The sequence below is a fragment of the Diachasma alloeum genome, unplaced genomic scaffold (genome assembly GCF_001412515.2).
Source record: "Diachasma alloeum isolate Michigan unplaced genomic scaffold, Dall2.0 Dall_scaffold_00197, whole genome shotgun sequence".
NCBI lineage: Eukaryota > Metazoa > Arthropoda > Insecta > Hymenoptera > Braconidae > Diachasma > Diachasma alloeum.
The window spans coordinates 1,849,501-1,865,231 of record NW_021680362.1 but is presented as its reverse complement, the minus strand read 5'-3'; the positions used below and the strand labels follow the sequence as shown (position 1 = coordinate 1,865,231).

The window sequence follows — 15,731 nt, the reverse complement described above, 5'->3', positions numbered from 1 at the left end:
AAACTTCAACTGCGTGAAACACACAGTAGTATGAAACTTCAACTGCGTGAAATACACAGCAGTATGAAAATTCGGCTGCGTGAAACACACTAACTTCACGCATGCGTGGAGTGTATGGAGTATACGGGAGTGATTCACGCAATGGTGCGAATAGTCACGGCCTTAAATTTTTTCGTCCGTGATAATTCATGAATTTCTTCAATTCAGTCTGAACTTTATTTAAATTATCAATTACTTTATTACTAAATGGTTTATTAAGGTATTTAATGTATTCTCTGCAATTTCTGCAATTATTTTTGGGGTTTTAGTTGCAATATTATTACAATAGAACTGTATTGTGACTTTATATTTTGTTTATTTAGAATAAATTATTGTCCTGATGAAGGACACCTTGTGGGTCCGAAACGCCGGCAAAAATGGAAGGTTTTTGTTTTGGATCTTTCTAATTTTTATTAAATTGACTTCATATTAGAATCGCTTGGATGGCCGTATATGGCAGAGGAGTTGGAGTTTCTAAGCAATTAATTAATACAAAATGGAAACATGAAAAACTTTTATATTGGTGAGAAATTTCTCTACAAAAAAAATCTTATGACATTTTATCGTAGATCACTAATTATGGAGCAAAATGCAATCATAGTGACTGTAATCTCAATTGATATTCCTGAGAATCATTAATGGAATTTTAAACCTCCATCTGAAAACTCATTTCATTACTATTCATTTCTATATTATTGATTTCAACAAATACTAGAATTATTGAAAAAAACTGTAATACAATTATTATCGAACCGTTTTACGAGTATGCAATACAAATGTTTGGAAAATATTTTCAATTCAAACTAAACATTTCAATCCACACATTCATTCGTGTTTTCCAGGCATCAACAACTCCTTAGAATAATAAAAAATGATGATCACGGTCCAACGCGTAATTACAAATCAGATAAAAAGCGGCAAAAATCGAGAAAACAGTCAGAAACGAATTTTTCCACTCACGAGTTGTCTAAATACTTCGGGAGTATCTTCATCGCCGGAGGGTGTCTGGGGCTTTACTACTACTTATGGTCAGACAGAAGGAAAGTTTACGCATTGGAAAGAGGGCCTGGGGCGCATAAGAAGGGACTGAAGAGTTACACGATCGAAGAAATAGGAAAACATGACAATGAAAAGGACGAACTTAATGGAATTTTAAACCTCCATCTGAAAACTCATTTCGTTACTATTCATTTCTACATTATTGATTTCAACAAATACTCAAACTGTTGAAAAAAATTGTAATACAATTATTATCGAACCGTTTTACGAGTATGCAATACAAATGTTTGGAAAATATTTTCAATTCAAACTAAACATTTCAATCCACACATTCATTCGTGTTTTCCAGGCATCAACAACTCCTTAGAATAATAAAAAATGATGATCACGGTCCAACGCGTAATTACAAATCAGATAAAAAGCGGCAAAAATCGAGAAAACAGTCAGAAACGAATTTTTCCACTCACGAGTTGTCTAAATACTTCGGGAGTATCTTCATCGCCGGAGGGTGTCTGGGGCTTTACTACTACTTATGGTCAGACAGAAGGAAAGTTTACGCATTGGAAAGAGGGCCTGGGGCGCATAAGAAGGGACTGAAGAGTTACACGATCGAAGAAATAGGAAAGCATGACAATGAGAAGGACGGAATTTGGGTGTACTACAAGGATGGAGTTTACGACATCACGAAATTCGTTTCTCAGCATCCTGGGGGGTCCGGTAAGATCATGATGGCAGCTGGGGCCTCGATCGAGCCCTTCTGGGTGATCTTCGCTAATCATGAGGTTCCGGAGGTCTATCGCCTGCTGGAGTCCATGAGGATTGGGAATGTCGATATGACTGATGAGGAGAAATCGAAGAAAGGGGAGGCAGTTTATGATCCCTATGGCAATGAACCGAGGAGGCATAAGGCTTTGAAAGTCAATGGGCTGAAGCCCTTTTGCGCTGAACCACCTGCTCCCATGATGGTGGAGAGCTTCCTCACACCATCGTGAGTCATTCTAATTTTTTTATGAAGAAAAATAAATGCTGTCTTTTTTGTTCGTAATTTTAATAAAGAATCTTTTGATATTCCTCTCAAAAGGATCTGTGACGGCATTTTAAAGTTTATTTTCTTGCAAAACAGTTTGTTCAGGATATTTTTTATGTATTTAAAAATGTAGAAGTTGAATTATAGGGACAAAGGGCTTCTTACTGTTCTTCTTAAATCTCTTCTTCAATTAATTGAACATTCAAGTATATTTTTCCTCTGAATTTTTCGGATTACTATTGGTTTTCAAGGAATCATTTGAATTATATATCATTCAAAAAAACAAACGAACTAGCCTTTGATTTGAAATGCTGATGAAGACCTTTCTAACATCCTTCTCTGGATTTTTACGCAGAAAATATTCTCAAAATGATATACGAATACATTTTACATTTTATTATCTAGCAAAAAATCGCCCAGAATATTTTTTATATATTTAAAAATTTAGAAATTGAATTCTAGAATTCTCCTCTTGCGTCACTGATAACGAAAAATGTTGGTTTTCGACAGAGACCTTTTCTACGTGAGAAATCACCTACCAGTCCCTGAAGTAGATATAAAAAACTACAACATCGAAATTGCAATCGATGACGACACCCAAAAGGTTCTGACCCTTGAATCAATAAAAAAATATCCCAAATACACGGTAACAAGTGCTGTTATGTGTGGGGGAAATAGAAGATCAGAAATGAATGCTGTGAGTAATTACAATAAACTTTGCCATCACTTATTAAGTTGCGAATTAAAAAATTGAAATGACTGATCACAATTTCATCCCACGATAATGAATTATTATCATAATTCAATAATAATTATTAATAATTAATTATTCATTATTATCATAATTTAATAACAATATTAATCACTTCATAATTAATATTTAAATTAATTTCGCAATTAATAATTTCCCGTAACAATGAAATCCACGTCTAGATGGCCCAGATAGAATCAATTACATGAAAAATTCCAGGTGAAGCCATTACGAGGATTGAGTTGGTACGTTGGAGCAGTTGGAAACGCCGCGTGGTCAGGTGCTCGCCTCTGCGACGTTTTATCAGACCTGGGGATCAATGAGGACGACTGGGACCACGTGCAGTTCGAGGGACTGGACCTGGACCCTTCAGGGCTGCCCTATGGAGCCAGCATCCCCATCAGCAGAGCCCTGGACCCAAAGGCAGACGTCATCCTCGCTTACGAGATGAACGGACAGTCCCTTCCTCGGGACCACGGCTTCCCCATCCGAGTGATTGTTCCAGGAGTCGTTGGGGCTAGGAACGTGAAGTGGCTCGCGAGGATCATCATCGCGAAGGAGGAGAGCCCTTCCCAGTTCCAACGAGGGGATTACAAAGGATTTTCTCCTAGTACTGATTGGGATACTGTGGATTTTTCCAAGTCTCCTGCCATTCAGAACATGCCTGTGACGTCCGCTATTTGCAATATTGTTCCTGGAGAAACTGTTCGGTTGAAGGATGGAAAACTTAACGTTAAAGGTGAAGAGAATTTTTTTTTGAAAAAGAATTTCAATTTCATAGAATTCAGGAATTTGTTATTTCGATTTAGAGGAAAAAATCATGAAATTTTCAACTTCACAGTAAATCTGTGAATGCATTTTAAAGTTTATTTTCTTGCAAAACAATTCGTTCAGAATATTTTTTATGTATTTAAAAATCGAGACATTGGATTGTACGTAAAAAGGGCTTCCTACTGTTCTCTCTAAACATCTTTTTGCCTTAGTGATAATTGAAGATGTTGGTTTTCTGGAAATCCAGTGAAATTCCAATTTTTTAAGCAGCAGGAAAATGAGAATTCTCCAATTCCCTTGAGTTTCAATTAATTAAGCCTTCAAGTATATTTTCACTTGAATTTTCATTGTGAAGGATGGAAAACTTGACGTTAAAGGTGAAGAGAATTTTTTTTAGAAAAGAATTTAAAATTCATAGAATTCGGGAATATGTTATTTCGATTTAGAGGAAAAAATTATGAAATTTTAAACTTCACAGTACATTCACTGAAATGGTGATTTTGTAGCAACAGAAAAATGAGAATTCCCTTTAATTTAGCTGAATTTTAATTAATTGAAAATTAAAATAGGTCAATTTCCTGAATTTTCTTGATTTCTATCAAATTTTAAGCAATGATTGAGCTGAAATTGATATTTTTCTTTGATTTCTTTCTTCAAATTGTGAGTTTTTAATAACGAAATTAGTCGAAATTTCAAATTTCAATAAAGAATCAATGAAATTCCGAAAATTTCGTGATGTCTATCCATTTTGAAGAAAAAATTAGCCTGAAATTTATAGTTCCCATTGATTCTTCTATCAATTTGAGAATTTTCAACTAAAAAATTGCTGGAAATTTCCTTAGAACTGTCACTTGACAAAAATTTATAAATATTTTACGACATATTAAGTTATTTCATCAGCGCTTTGTAGTAGTTTCGAAGACTTTTTGTTGTAATCAAAATTCTCCTCAAAATGTTTCGATATTATTTCCTCAAATGCATCATGACCCAAAAACCAGTTAATTATCAACACCCAGGACTCTTCCACTCTATTTCATTATGCAAACTCAATCACAAGAGTGTTTCAATCTCTTCTGAATAATCATCGGTAATCCAGGGAAGAAAGGCCCGTTGTCAATTTCTTTCTTGAGATTTATTCAACCATGGAATGTGCAGAAAATCAGGTGTGATGTAATGCTCGACTGATTACCTTCCACCCCGATAAATAAATCAATATCCAAGCATTAAATATTTGTTTTGTGCTCTTAGGATATGCTTGGTCAGGTGGAGGTAACAAGATAATCCGTGTAGACCTCACAGCAGACCAGGGGAAGACCTGGTACGTGGCAGAGCACATGCAGCATGACACACAGGCCAAGGAGGGAAGACACTGGGCCTGGAGCCTCTGGAGTGGAGAAATTCCAGTCGATCCAAATGCCTCGGAAGTGGAGATATGGGCTAAAGCTGTGGATTCCTCGTACAATGTGCAGCCAGAGAGCTTTGAGAATATCTGGAATCTCAGAGGATTGCTGTGCAATGCCTATCATAGAGTTAAAGTGAAAATTCAGAAGTGATTTGTCAATTTGAATTAATTTACAATGCTTTTTTCAGATGATAACATTTTCAGTAAAAGTTTCTCCCAGTTATTTTAAATTCGTTAGTTCTAGACATATTTCCAGAACAATTTTGGATAAAATTTTTAAATTTGTAATTTGGGATTCATCAATTATTTTGAGATCGACTGATGCTAGAGGGAAATATCGAAAGACTTTAGTTTTTAAATTATTAGTTTCAGTGAATTTTCTACAGAAATTAATTCAAATCATTTATTTTTTATTCTTCTATGCACTTGAATGTAATCCATGATTTTGTTTAATCCAATAAAAAAATAAAAAATAAAACAAAAAATTGTACCTCAATTCACAACGTCAAACAGAAATTTGTGATGGTGTTTGTTTCCTAGAGTTTGAATTATCAATGAAATTATGGAAAAAATTAGCCGTAAAAATATGTCCTGGCATTCATTTTCAAATTAATTAATTCTCGAGATATCTCTTGAATAATTTCTACATGATGAATTATCAATTATCTACACAAATTACTTAAAATCACTTATTTTTATTCCTCTTTCCATCTCAATACAATCCATGACATTATTTTAATTAAAAACAAAATATTGTACCTCAATTCACAATTTCAAGCAGCAATTTGTGATCGTATTTGTTTCATAGACTCTGAATTATCAAAGAAATTATACAACTGATCTAAACTGACATCCTGTCTCTGCCCCTCATTGACATCATGAAGCTCGAACAAGGGATTCTCCTGCATGGAGTACCTCCCCACGACGAGAACGTAAGGATACCCCGTCCTCTTGGCGTCCAGCATTCTCCTGCCAATGGTCAATTGCGTTCTGTCGTCGAAGATCACGTCGATGTTCCTCTCCACCAAATTCTCCACTATCTCGTCAGCGAAATGAGCTGCTGGGGACTCCTTGCTGTTCTCCTTCGGTGGGATGACACAGACTGTGTAGGGAGCCAGAGCCTTCGGCCACCTGAGGTCTTCATTCGTCGAGAGAACCTCCAGGGATGCTGCTAGGAGCCTAGTCAATCCTAAGCCGTAACAACCCATCACCAGAGGGATTTCTGCTTCCTGGGTGTGGACCGTTGCCTGAAGGACTTCGGAATATTTTGTACCGAGCAGAAACGTATGGGCAATCTGAAATCGACATTCATGAAAAATTATACATCAAGAGAAGGGATTTAAGGGATTGTAGAATGAAATGGCGAAAGGTGTTTTTCGGTGCAAGAAAAATGGTTTATTTGAATCGAATAAAAATCTTTATTTGATGTTTTTGACTTGTTTCAAAAGGAAAGATCTAATTATATCAAGTAAACAATTTATTCATTTAAGGCTCGGGTGTACTATCTTTCGAACGTTATCTCGATGTGTTCTTCCATCTTTCGTCATCTAAAATTGTCAATTGAGTCCTGCATCATGCAGAAGTTTTGAAAAATTATGAATGAATAATAAAAAAAAAAGTAGAAGAAATTCTTATTTTTTTCAAAGAGGATTTTTAATTTATATTCAGAATAAGTTGAATAATAAGAAATTGAAAAATGTATCTGATTTACGGTGACAAATAGCGACCTGTCACCCAATATCATGCAGGGGGAAGACTGATTTCGTAAATCTTTTCCCACACTGCACAGAGACATTTATTACGGAAAAGGCTCTTTGAAAAAAGTTGGAATATTTTGGAGAATTTTTGAATCACACTTTTATTACATAAAAATGGCAGATGACTACATACCACTGTTTTGAAAATTGAAATACTTAGCTGTCACTTCCCATGAAGAATTAATGTTTTGTTATCCACCATGGAAAATGACAGCTAATAGATAATTTGCCACAGCGAATCAGATATTTGTAATTTCCACTTTTTTCAACTCATTCTGAATCTCAATTAAAAACGCTCTTTGAAAAAGTTCAGAATTTTTTCCATTTTGTTTATCATTCTATCATAATTTTTGGGAATTTCTACATGATGATGTACCACTCAATTGACAATTTTGGATTACGAAAGATTAAAAAAATCCAGATAACATTCGAAAGATAGTACATCCGGGCCTTAAAATGAAGAAATTTCTTGTTTTGAAAAATTAAACTCATGAACAGTCAGCTAGATGAAGTGACATTCTGATAAACAATGACTGAAGATCAGTAGGAACAGTTTCTAACATAATTGTGAAGTAGTAGAATTAAATAATTGAATTCCTTTCGTAATTAAAAAGAATCAAATATTGTAAACACTTTTTTTTTCGTCGAAATAGCTTTTATTCGAGCACTATTTGCCGCTAGATTACCGTACATTTTTCAATGATTTTATCATTTAAACTAAACGTCTAAATTTCATTCTCCATTTTGAATCTTTAGCCAATATTTTTCAACCGATTTGAAAAAATTGACAAGCTCAAATTTTTGAAGATTACAACCTTTTTCCTTAAATAATTCCTAAATAATCAATTGTCATCAGTTCAGCGAGATGTTTAAAAGGAAGTAGTTTTAGGAAAATATGAATTATTTATCCATTAATTAACCCACATTTTGTTCACCCATTTTCATCGATGAATTCAATAATGGACAATAATAAAAATTTTATTAAACGTTTTTCAGCTCTGAAATGCTCCTCCAAACTTGCTAAATAAAAATGAAAAAAAATTATTATCATTACCTCGATTGCAGATTTTTTGGTGACCTCCCCTCCACACTTTTTGCACGTCTCGCCATTATAGATGACAGAATTAACCCGAAAATCACAGGCATTACAAGCCACAACAGTGTCCTCCCCAATGTCAGCGAGGTAATGATACTCGTGGGAGATAATTCCGCCCATGATTCCAGTGTCTCCTTCTACAATTGAGTAAGGCACCCCGATGTGATCCAGAATGCTCCTGTACGCTTCAGCGACAGTCTCGTAAGTCCTTTCAGCGGAGTCAGTCGACGCGTCGAAGGAGTACAGATCCTTCATGACGAATTCTCTACCTCGGAATAATCCCAGCCTGGGCTTCATCTCGTCCCTCCACTTATTCGATATTTGGTACAGCAAGAGGGGTAAATTACTCTTTTGGGGTTTCACGTCGGCAATGAGACTTGTTATGGACTCTTCGTATGTCTAGAAGGATTATATTGCATTAAAGTTTATCTCAGGACAATAACGGTCCCTGCGGATTTGCGAAGAAAATTCTCAATGGCTTAATTTACGGCATCCTCACAGGTTATTGAGCTTTTCGATCCTCATATGTTATTGAAATTATTTGTTAATTAATTGTTTGAATCAAATATGAAATGATTTCACAAAATTTCAATTTTTTGGAGTTGAATATCGGTGGAACTGTAGTATAAAATTTTACAAAAAAACCACAGCATTCGGGATTTGTTAATCTACCATGGATTTTTTTTTAAGAACATCGTAAAAACTGTTTTCTCATGAAATGAAAAATTTGAGTTTATTATTTATTATCTTTTAAACTGTGTAGTACAGCTAGTTGGAATTTTTTTCAATAGCTGGGGAATATTATAAACATTATCTACGAAAAATACGGGGACAATCGGAAGAAAAACATATTTTCTAGGAATATTCTTTGAATGAATTAATTTGTTAATTAATTTATTTTTTTGCGTGAGATAAATTTGGAAAAAAAGCATACATATTCAGCGTGATTCAAATCACATTTTGCACAGAATAATTACTTTTTAAACATTCGTTGTTTATAAATAAATAATTGAAATTGTTTAAACTTTCTAAAACCTTGTTTTTTAGACATGAAATTGATTTCTGGTAAAATTATGAATATGAATAAATTTGTTAGGATTCGGAAGAAATTATTTTTATGGTGGAAAATCCATTGTTTGTAAATTATTTATAGTAAATGCTCGTAATTTTCAAAAATTGACATTTTAAAATTATTTTATCAATCTCCCTCCAAAAGTAAACTTTCTAATTTTTTTTTCAGGCTTTTAAAATGGTATCTAACGGTTCAATATCGAAATTAAAATTCAGACCTGCAAAGTTTAAATAATAAAACCATTGTAAAATTTCCGGAAACAAAAATAGAAAAGCATTTCACTGGAGAAAAAAATTGCCAAAGTCTTTTCATGCCCTTCAGTGACTTTTTTCCAATGGGAAATTTTCCTGTGGAAATATTTGTTGCAGGATTTCCTACGAGATAAGTCCACAGATTTTTTGAGATTTTTCATATAGATGGAACGGAGACTTACGAAATATTCAGAAAAGTCCCTAACATTTGTGGAATCCTCAAGAATTTGCAATCTACGTCATCCATTGAAGATTGTCCCGAAATTCATTCTTTTAAATTAAAAATTTAAAAAAATAATATATTAATTAATATATTAATGTATTAATATATTAATACATTATTAATATATTCATTTATTACATTAATTAATTTTTTTTTTGTAAAATTTTCACTGGATTTTAAACCAAATACTCAGTGATGTGAACTTTATCGAGTCAAATAATATTGAAATGTCAGTGGTGCTGAAATAAAAAACCCTCGGTTTTTTAAATAAGAAAGGGAGGGGGTCGCCCAACTTGTAATGTCACACCATAATTAATGAAGATAATTTGAGGAGACCAGGACGTGAATTTAAAAACCTCAAGGTTTTTGTTAAAAAAATCCCAGGGTTCTTGATTTCAGTAAAAATGACTGCGAACTTGTTCTTTGCTTCTCAGAGGAATTTCACTGGAATCCAGTATTGTTTTCTGAGGTTGATTAACAATTCCGCTAACTCATTCACTGATGAATTAAAGATGTCACACACGACAAAATTAAATAGCAAATTGAATATTTGTTCTGCGAAATTCTGTTCGACTTCCGATTATCCCTCATTTTTTTTCATTACACCTCATTAAAGCCGATTAAATAACATCAGTTACAGTAGATTAACTCTATGACGAATAATACGAAACACGTGTGATTACCTACAGGACTCAATACATAACTGTGCTTGTGTCTATCTTTCACTAGAAATAACTCGTCGCCCATTTCATTCAGTCGACCAGTTTGCTTCCACAGTTTCGAATCGGTTAAATTGGGCAGAAGAATTTCTTGCGCGTCAATATTTGTCATTGAGACATTGATGATCCCCTTGAGCTTCTCGAGGGCTCGATTGCCCAGTGGTAGCAGTGTGTACATTCCGGGGCAGGATTGCCGGATTATACCCATGTCGACCATCAGCTGGAGTTAATTCATACAGATCGTTCAAATTGTTCAAATCAAGACGTGGATAAACAAATTCAATAGAAGGCCTAACAATTTTTCTGAAGAAATCGATTGACTTCCTGTTGGAGTAGAGTCTAAGAATTCTAGTGAATGATTCAGTTGAAGATTTCATTGAAGAATTTTTGAATAGCTATTGGATAGAAAAAGTCGATGGGTTTTGATTTTGTAAGAAAAATTCTGGGGTAAGAATTTTTTAAGTTTTTATAGAAAAAATCCCAACAGAATGAATTATGTAAAAAAATTAATATTCAATGTTGACTTTTCTGTTTCAAAAAATATCAATTAATTTTCGATTTGGATTGACGTAAAGAACAAATACAATTTTTCAACAAATACAATACATGTGTGAAGAATTTCATTGGATGATTTTTTAATAGCTATAAGATAGAAAAAGTCGATGGGTTTTGATTTTGTAAAAAAAATTCTAAGGTAAGAATTTTCAAAGTTTCTATAGAAAAAATCCCAGCAGAATGAATTATGTAAAATAATCAACATTCAATGTTGACTTTTCTCTATCAGAAAATATCAATCAATTTCCAATTTAAATCGGCATTAAGAATAAATACAATTCTTCATAGAATTTCAAGAGTTTTAATTAAATTTGAATAGCATTTCATAGAGCAACTATTCAAATTTTTCATAAATGAAATTGGAGTATTGAATGATTGATTTGTTCAATGGAAAATATCTAGAAAATAACGAGTTTTAGCGAAACATATCATCAGATCTTTTTTGCAGCTGAGAAAATTTCCAACAAAAACGGTCCAATAATATTTTCTTCTAAAACCCGTAATTTCCAAGATATTCTAAAAATACTGCAGAAAAATCCTCTTAATTCCTAAAAATCAATCAAAACTGATTTCGAATACTTCTGATATCTCGGAAATAATGAGTTTTATGAAAAAATATCAGTAGATCTTTTTTGCAGCTGAGAGAATTTCCAACGAAAAGAGTCTAACAACATTTTTTTCTAAAACCCTTCATTTCCAAGATATTCTAAAAATACCGCAAAGAATAATCCTCTTAATTCCCAAAAATCAATTAAAAATGACTTTGAATACTCGTAACTCTCTCAAAACATCATCAATGAAGTATGGAGCATCTCCATCAGCCCTGATGCGCTCACAACTTTCAGCCCACCTGATAGCTCCTGGAGACATTGACACCCTTGACAGCTCCGCCCTTCGGAATACTCTTGATCGGCTGCAGGAGCCTGGACACCCGCTGTACATGATGTATAAACTCACGAGACATTTTTCAGCATTTTGTTTTACACGTGCAAAAGCTACATCCGCCTACTCCATTATTAGCACAGCTGTTACTGCAGATAGATTAAGGTTAAAAATGTAAACAGTCTGCGAATGCGCGTCGTAGTGGCGCGCAATTATAAAACTGTAGGAGGAACTCGGCGGTCATTAGAAATTGACCGGAGTTTGGATGATAAACGTCGGATATTACGATAAATACATCTTAAGATAAGTACATCTGCATCCATCGAATTACGTAAGTCCTCATAATTATTCATTAACTTCCCAGAATTCTAGAGATTTTATCTGTTTGATTGTGAGGTGCAAATTTGTTATAATTTGGTTCAGACAAATAAATGCCTGAAATTCTGAAATCCAATAAACATTCAATAGAACGCTAGGCTTTTCTGTTATTTTTTTGTCGAAATTGCAATTTGATTTTGACAACAAGTGTTAATAAAGCAAATGATCACTTGTAAAAACTAATGAATTTATGTTGAAATTCCATAAGAATTTTATTGAAGTTCCTCTTGATTCTACTTGTTTTCAACACATTTAGATTTTTCTACAAAACTCATTCGCTTATTGAATTTTTTCACACGTGATTTTAGTTAATCATTCAGCCTCATTCAACCTTGAGTTATTGTTGATTTAAGGCCCAGGTGTACTATCTTTTGAACGTTATCTCGATGTTTTTTTTCATCTTTCGTCACCTGAAATTGTCAATTAAGTCCTGCATCGTGCAGAAGTTTTGAAACATTATGAATGAATAATCAAAAAAAAGTAGAAAAAATTCTTAATTTTTTCAAAGAGCATTTTTAATTTATATTCAGAATAAGTTGAATAACAAGAAATTGAAAAATGGATCTGATTTACGGTGACAAATAGCGACCTGTCACCCAATATCATGCAGGGGGAAGACTGATTTCGTAAATCTTTTCCCACACTGCACAGAGACATTTATTACGGAAAAGGCTCTTTGAAAAAAGTTGTAATATTTTGGAAAATTTTTAATCACACTTTTATCACATAAAAATGGCAGATGGCTACATACCACTGGTTTGAAAATTGAGATACCTAGCTGTCACTTCCCATGAGGAGTTAGTGTTTTGTTATCCACCATGGAAAATGACAGCTAATAGATAATTTGCCACAGCGAATCAGATATTTGTAATTTCCACTTTTTTCAACTCATTCTGAATCTCAATTAAAAACGCTCTTTGAAAAAGTTCAGAATTGTTTCTATTTTTTTTTTTATCATTCTATCATAATTTTTTGGAATTTCTACATGATGTACCACTCAATTGACAATTTTGGATTACGAAAGATGAAAAAAATCCAGATAACATTCGAAAGATACACCCGGGCCTTAATTGGGCGAAAATATCGTTAGGAAACTAGAATTCCAACTGCACAAAAATTCTACTGCACTTCCTCTTGATCCTATTCGTTCTCTGATGATTTCGATTGTAAATTTTGAAAGCGCATTGATAAAAAAAAATTAACACATTTAGATCGTTTTATAAAACTCATTCGCTTATTGAATTTTTTCGCACGTGATTTTAGTTAATCATTCAGCCTTAAGTGATTGCTGATTTACTTGGACGACCTTTACCTCATGAAAACTAGAATTTAAAGTAGCTTCACCCTTCGGCCGGGCTACGCTGTACTTTTGGATATTTTCAGTTTTAAAATTTTGCAACTAGATTGCATGGAAAAAAATTTGAAAAAATTCATACCCAGTCAGTATTATCTAAGTTAAATTTCGCAAAATATTGATATTTTTTCAAACATTTCCCTCTTATAAATAAATAATAAAACTTGTTTGCAAAACGGTGGATTATTTTTTATGAGGTGTCAAAACAATTCTTGATTTTTTCACATCTAATGAAAAAAAAAATCAGATTTTAATCTTTGATTGCAATGGAAATGTTGATTTTCACATAAGACACTGCATTAAATCCTGATTTTCAAACATTTCTTCTTTGAAAAGCCAAAACGATAATTAAATTGAGAAAAAAATTAGAATTCCGAATCTACTCGAGTTTTCTGCAATTTTTTGCAGTTTTCAATAATCTTTCAAATTACCGTAAGGGTAGAGCTACTTCAAACTGCGATCGATTGATTTTCTTCTCGAATGGAGGGACCTCCTTGAAAGAAGGCTGACGCATCTCGTTGGATTTTTTATGCTGGAAATAAATTGGAATCCCACGCACTCACATCCATTGTTTGTTTCAGGCGAGTAATATCATGATGGCATTGGGGAAAATCCTGCTTTTGGTTGCTGTCATGGAATGTTGTTCGACATCATCGAGTGCCAATAGTCATCCACAGGTCCGGACATGCTCGAGTTCGGCCGATTGTGAGAAGAACGAGTGCTGTGTTGCACGTGAGTATTATCTTGATTTTATATATGTAATTTTCAGGGAATAACGCAATTTCTGGAAATCAAATAGAATGAAACAATAATAGAACAATAAAACAATAATGAATAATAAAATAATAATAAATTTCTGCGGCAAACAGAAATTGTGTGAATCATACTTTCGAAAAAATAGAATCGAAAAATTTCTCGAAGAAAGCCTATAAATTCTCTACAAAAATTTCATTGTTTTTTCAGCGATTCCTACTTATAAACCATGGAACTTCGCTCTGTAATAACTATTTATTTTTTTCATTTTGTGCCCTTCCCTATCTCTGTTGAAATATCCATATACATTGCATAAATATTCAAAAACAAAAACACAAACAGACGTAATACATATATCGTAACAGTTTGCATACGTTTTACATACATTTCCTGTGAAAATAGTTAACAAATTGTATTTCAAACGAACGACATAATTCAGAGAATTTATTTTTGCGTTAACTTTACTCTGTATTTTCTACAGATTTTTTTTAATAAAAGAAAATCACGAGATGTCGATTCTCATATGTAACTCATTCTGTTGTGGGGCATGAATTTAAAAAAAAAACAAAACAAAATGAAATCATTGTTTTTCTGTGAAATAGGAATAATATTTACTCGAAAAATAATAGGATTTTTTAAACGAAATACTCTTCACTTCAATTAAGAATGAATTAAATTTTTGTCTCTTACGCAGATCCCCATCGATATTCCACCCCTTACTGCAGCTCCCTGAGACAGAGAGGCGATCCATGTGTGCCAACGTCGCGGCGGATCGATTCAACTGTGGTACAGCCCGGCTACACTTTCGCCAATGTCTACTGGATCCTCTGCCCCTGCGCACCATCTCTCTCCTGCAACTGGTTCACCGGACTCTGCGGTACAAAGGAGGACTATCCTTACACTCTCCTCAATGAAGTATAACATAATGTTCATCTGCTTTTCCATTTCCCCACTATATTATTAATTTTTTTAAACGAATTTATTAGATGTAAGAGACTTTGGTAATAAATCAAAAGAAAAAAATCCTTTTCGAAATATTTTTTTGCGCATGCATGCATAAATTTCATTTAAAAACCCTCGGAATTTCATCGGATTTTTTACTGGAACACGATAAGTTATACTGAAAAAATCTATTCGTCTTCAAAAGATACGTTTTTGAATGTAAACAAAAAATAACACACTAAAGTTGTATAATCTTTAATGCACGGAGAAAAAGGATCAAACTAGTCAGGAAATTGTGGAGCAACCTCGATGTCGACTTTAAATAAGAGAAAAAGTGCGGGATTAATAGTGAATTTTACTCCGTTGACCCGGGAAAATTTACTAAACGTGAGGGTGATTTGTACCGAAACTGTAAAATTTACCCTATATCGCACCAAAAATTATCCCTGTGAACGTGAATAATTGCTCCAATTTTTCGTATAATATTTCTGTAACGGCAAATGATTTTTACCGAACCCGTTTGGTAAAAATTCACTTCTGTCAGTCCCCATGACCTTCAGACAGGTACAAAAACCAATCCCCTGCCGGTGTGTATCCTAAGAAATCCTATACGATATCCTATAGCATTTTTCATACGTGATACGCATGAAAAAATCGTATAGAAATTTTCTATATGGATTGCGTATAGAAATTCTACAGGATTTCCTTATATGATATTCGGATATTTCTATACGAATTATTTCTATACATAAATTTTTAC

At 33.6% G+C, this 15,731-nt stretch overlaps 2 protein-coding genes and 1 non-coding gene across 5 annotated transcripts in view; 2 read left to right on the top strand and 1 right to left on the bottom strand.

Annotated features, from left to right (window-relative positions):
* Positions 1–5,468, top strand: part of LOC107048754 (sulfite oxidase) — an 8,982-nt gene extending 3,514 nt beyond the window's left edge. Inside the window, exons 2-6 of the mRNA XM_015272110.2 lie at positions 882–1,264; positions 1,357–2,026; positions 2,576–2,762; positions 3,036–3,555; positions 4,836–5,468. Of these exons, the coding sequence (XP_015127596.1) occupies positions 882–1,264; positions 1,357–2,026; positions 2,576–2,762; positions 3,036–3,555; positions 4,836–5,140 (2,065 nt within the window). The 3' untranslated portion in view covers positions 5,141–5,468. The remainder of the gene's footprint in view (positions 1–881; positions 1,265–1,356; positions 2,027–2,575; positions 2,763–3,035; positions 3,556–4,835) is intronic.
* A 196-nt stretch (positions 5,469–5,664) lies between these two features.
* Positions 5,665–13,856, bottom strand: LOC107048759 (probable proline--tRNA ligase, mitochondrial). Of its 3 annotated transcripts, XM_015272116.2 has the most exons (5): positions 13,840–13,856; positions 11,513–11,693; positions 10,076–10,327; positions 7,801–8,241; positions 5,665–6,284 (listed from the first exon to the last, which is right to left on the bottom strand). In XM_015272116.2, the coding sequence occupies exons 2-5, from the start codon at positions 11,624–11,626 to the stop codon at positions 5,763–5,765; spliced, it is 1,329 nt and encodes a 442-aa protein (XP_015127602.1). In that variant the 5' UTR covers positions 11,627–11,693; positions 13,840–13,856; the 3' UTR covers positions 5,665–5,762. The 3 variants fall into 3 exon arrangements, with proteins under 3 accessions (XP_015127602.1, XP_015127604.1, XP_015127603.1); XM_015272118.1 differs by lacking the exon at positions 10,076–10,327 and having other exon boundaries at positions 13,840–13,855; XM_015272117.2 differs by lacking the exon at positions 13,840–13,856 and having other exon boundaries at positions 11,513–11,707.
* LOC107048760 lies at positions 11,528–15,018 on the top strand. The gene is made up of 3 exons (XR_003783198.1): positions 11,528–11,875; positions 13,858–14,008; positions 14,724–15,018. It is a non-coding gene; the product is annotated as an uncharacterized LOC107048760 (transcript).
* Positions 15,019–15,731: the final 713 nt, after the last annotated feature.

Coding starts and splice junctions, on each gene's coding strand:
- LOC107048759 (XM_015272116.2), bottom strand. CDS start 11,626: ATGTCTCGTGAGTTTATACATCATGTACAGCGGGTGTCCAGGCTCCTG. Junction 10,328..11,512: donor ATGTCTCCAGGAGCTATCAG/GTGGGCTGAAAG, acceptor AATTAACTCCAG/CTGATGGTCGACATGGGTAT. Junction 8,242..10,075: donor ACAGTTATGTATTGAGTCCT/GTAGGTAATCAC, acceptor TAATCCTTCTAG/ACATACGAAGAGTCCATAAC.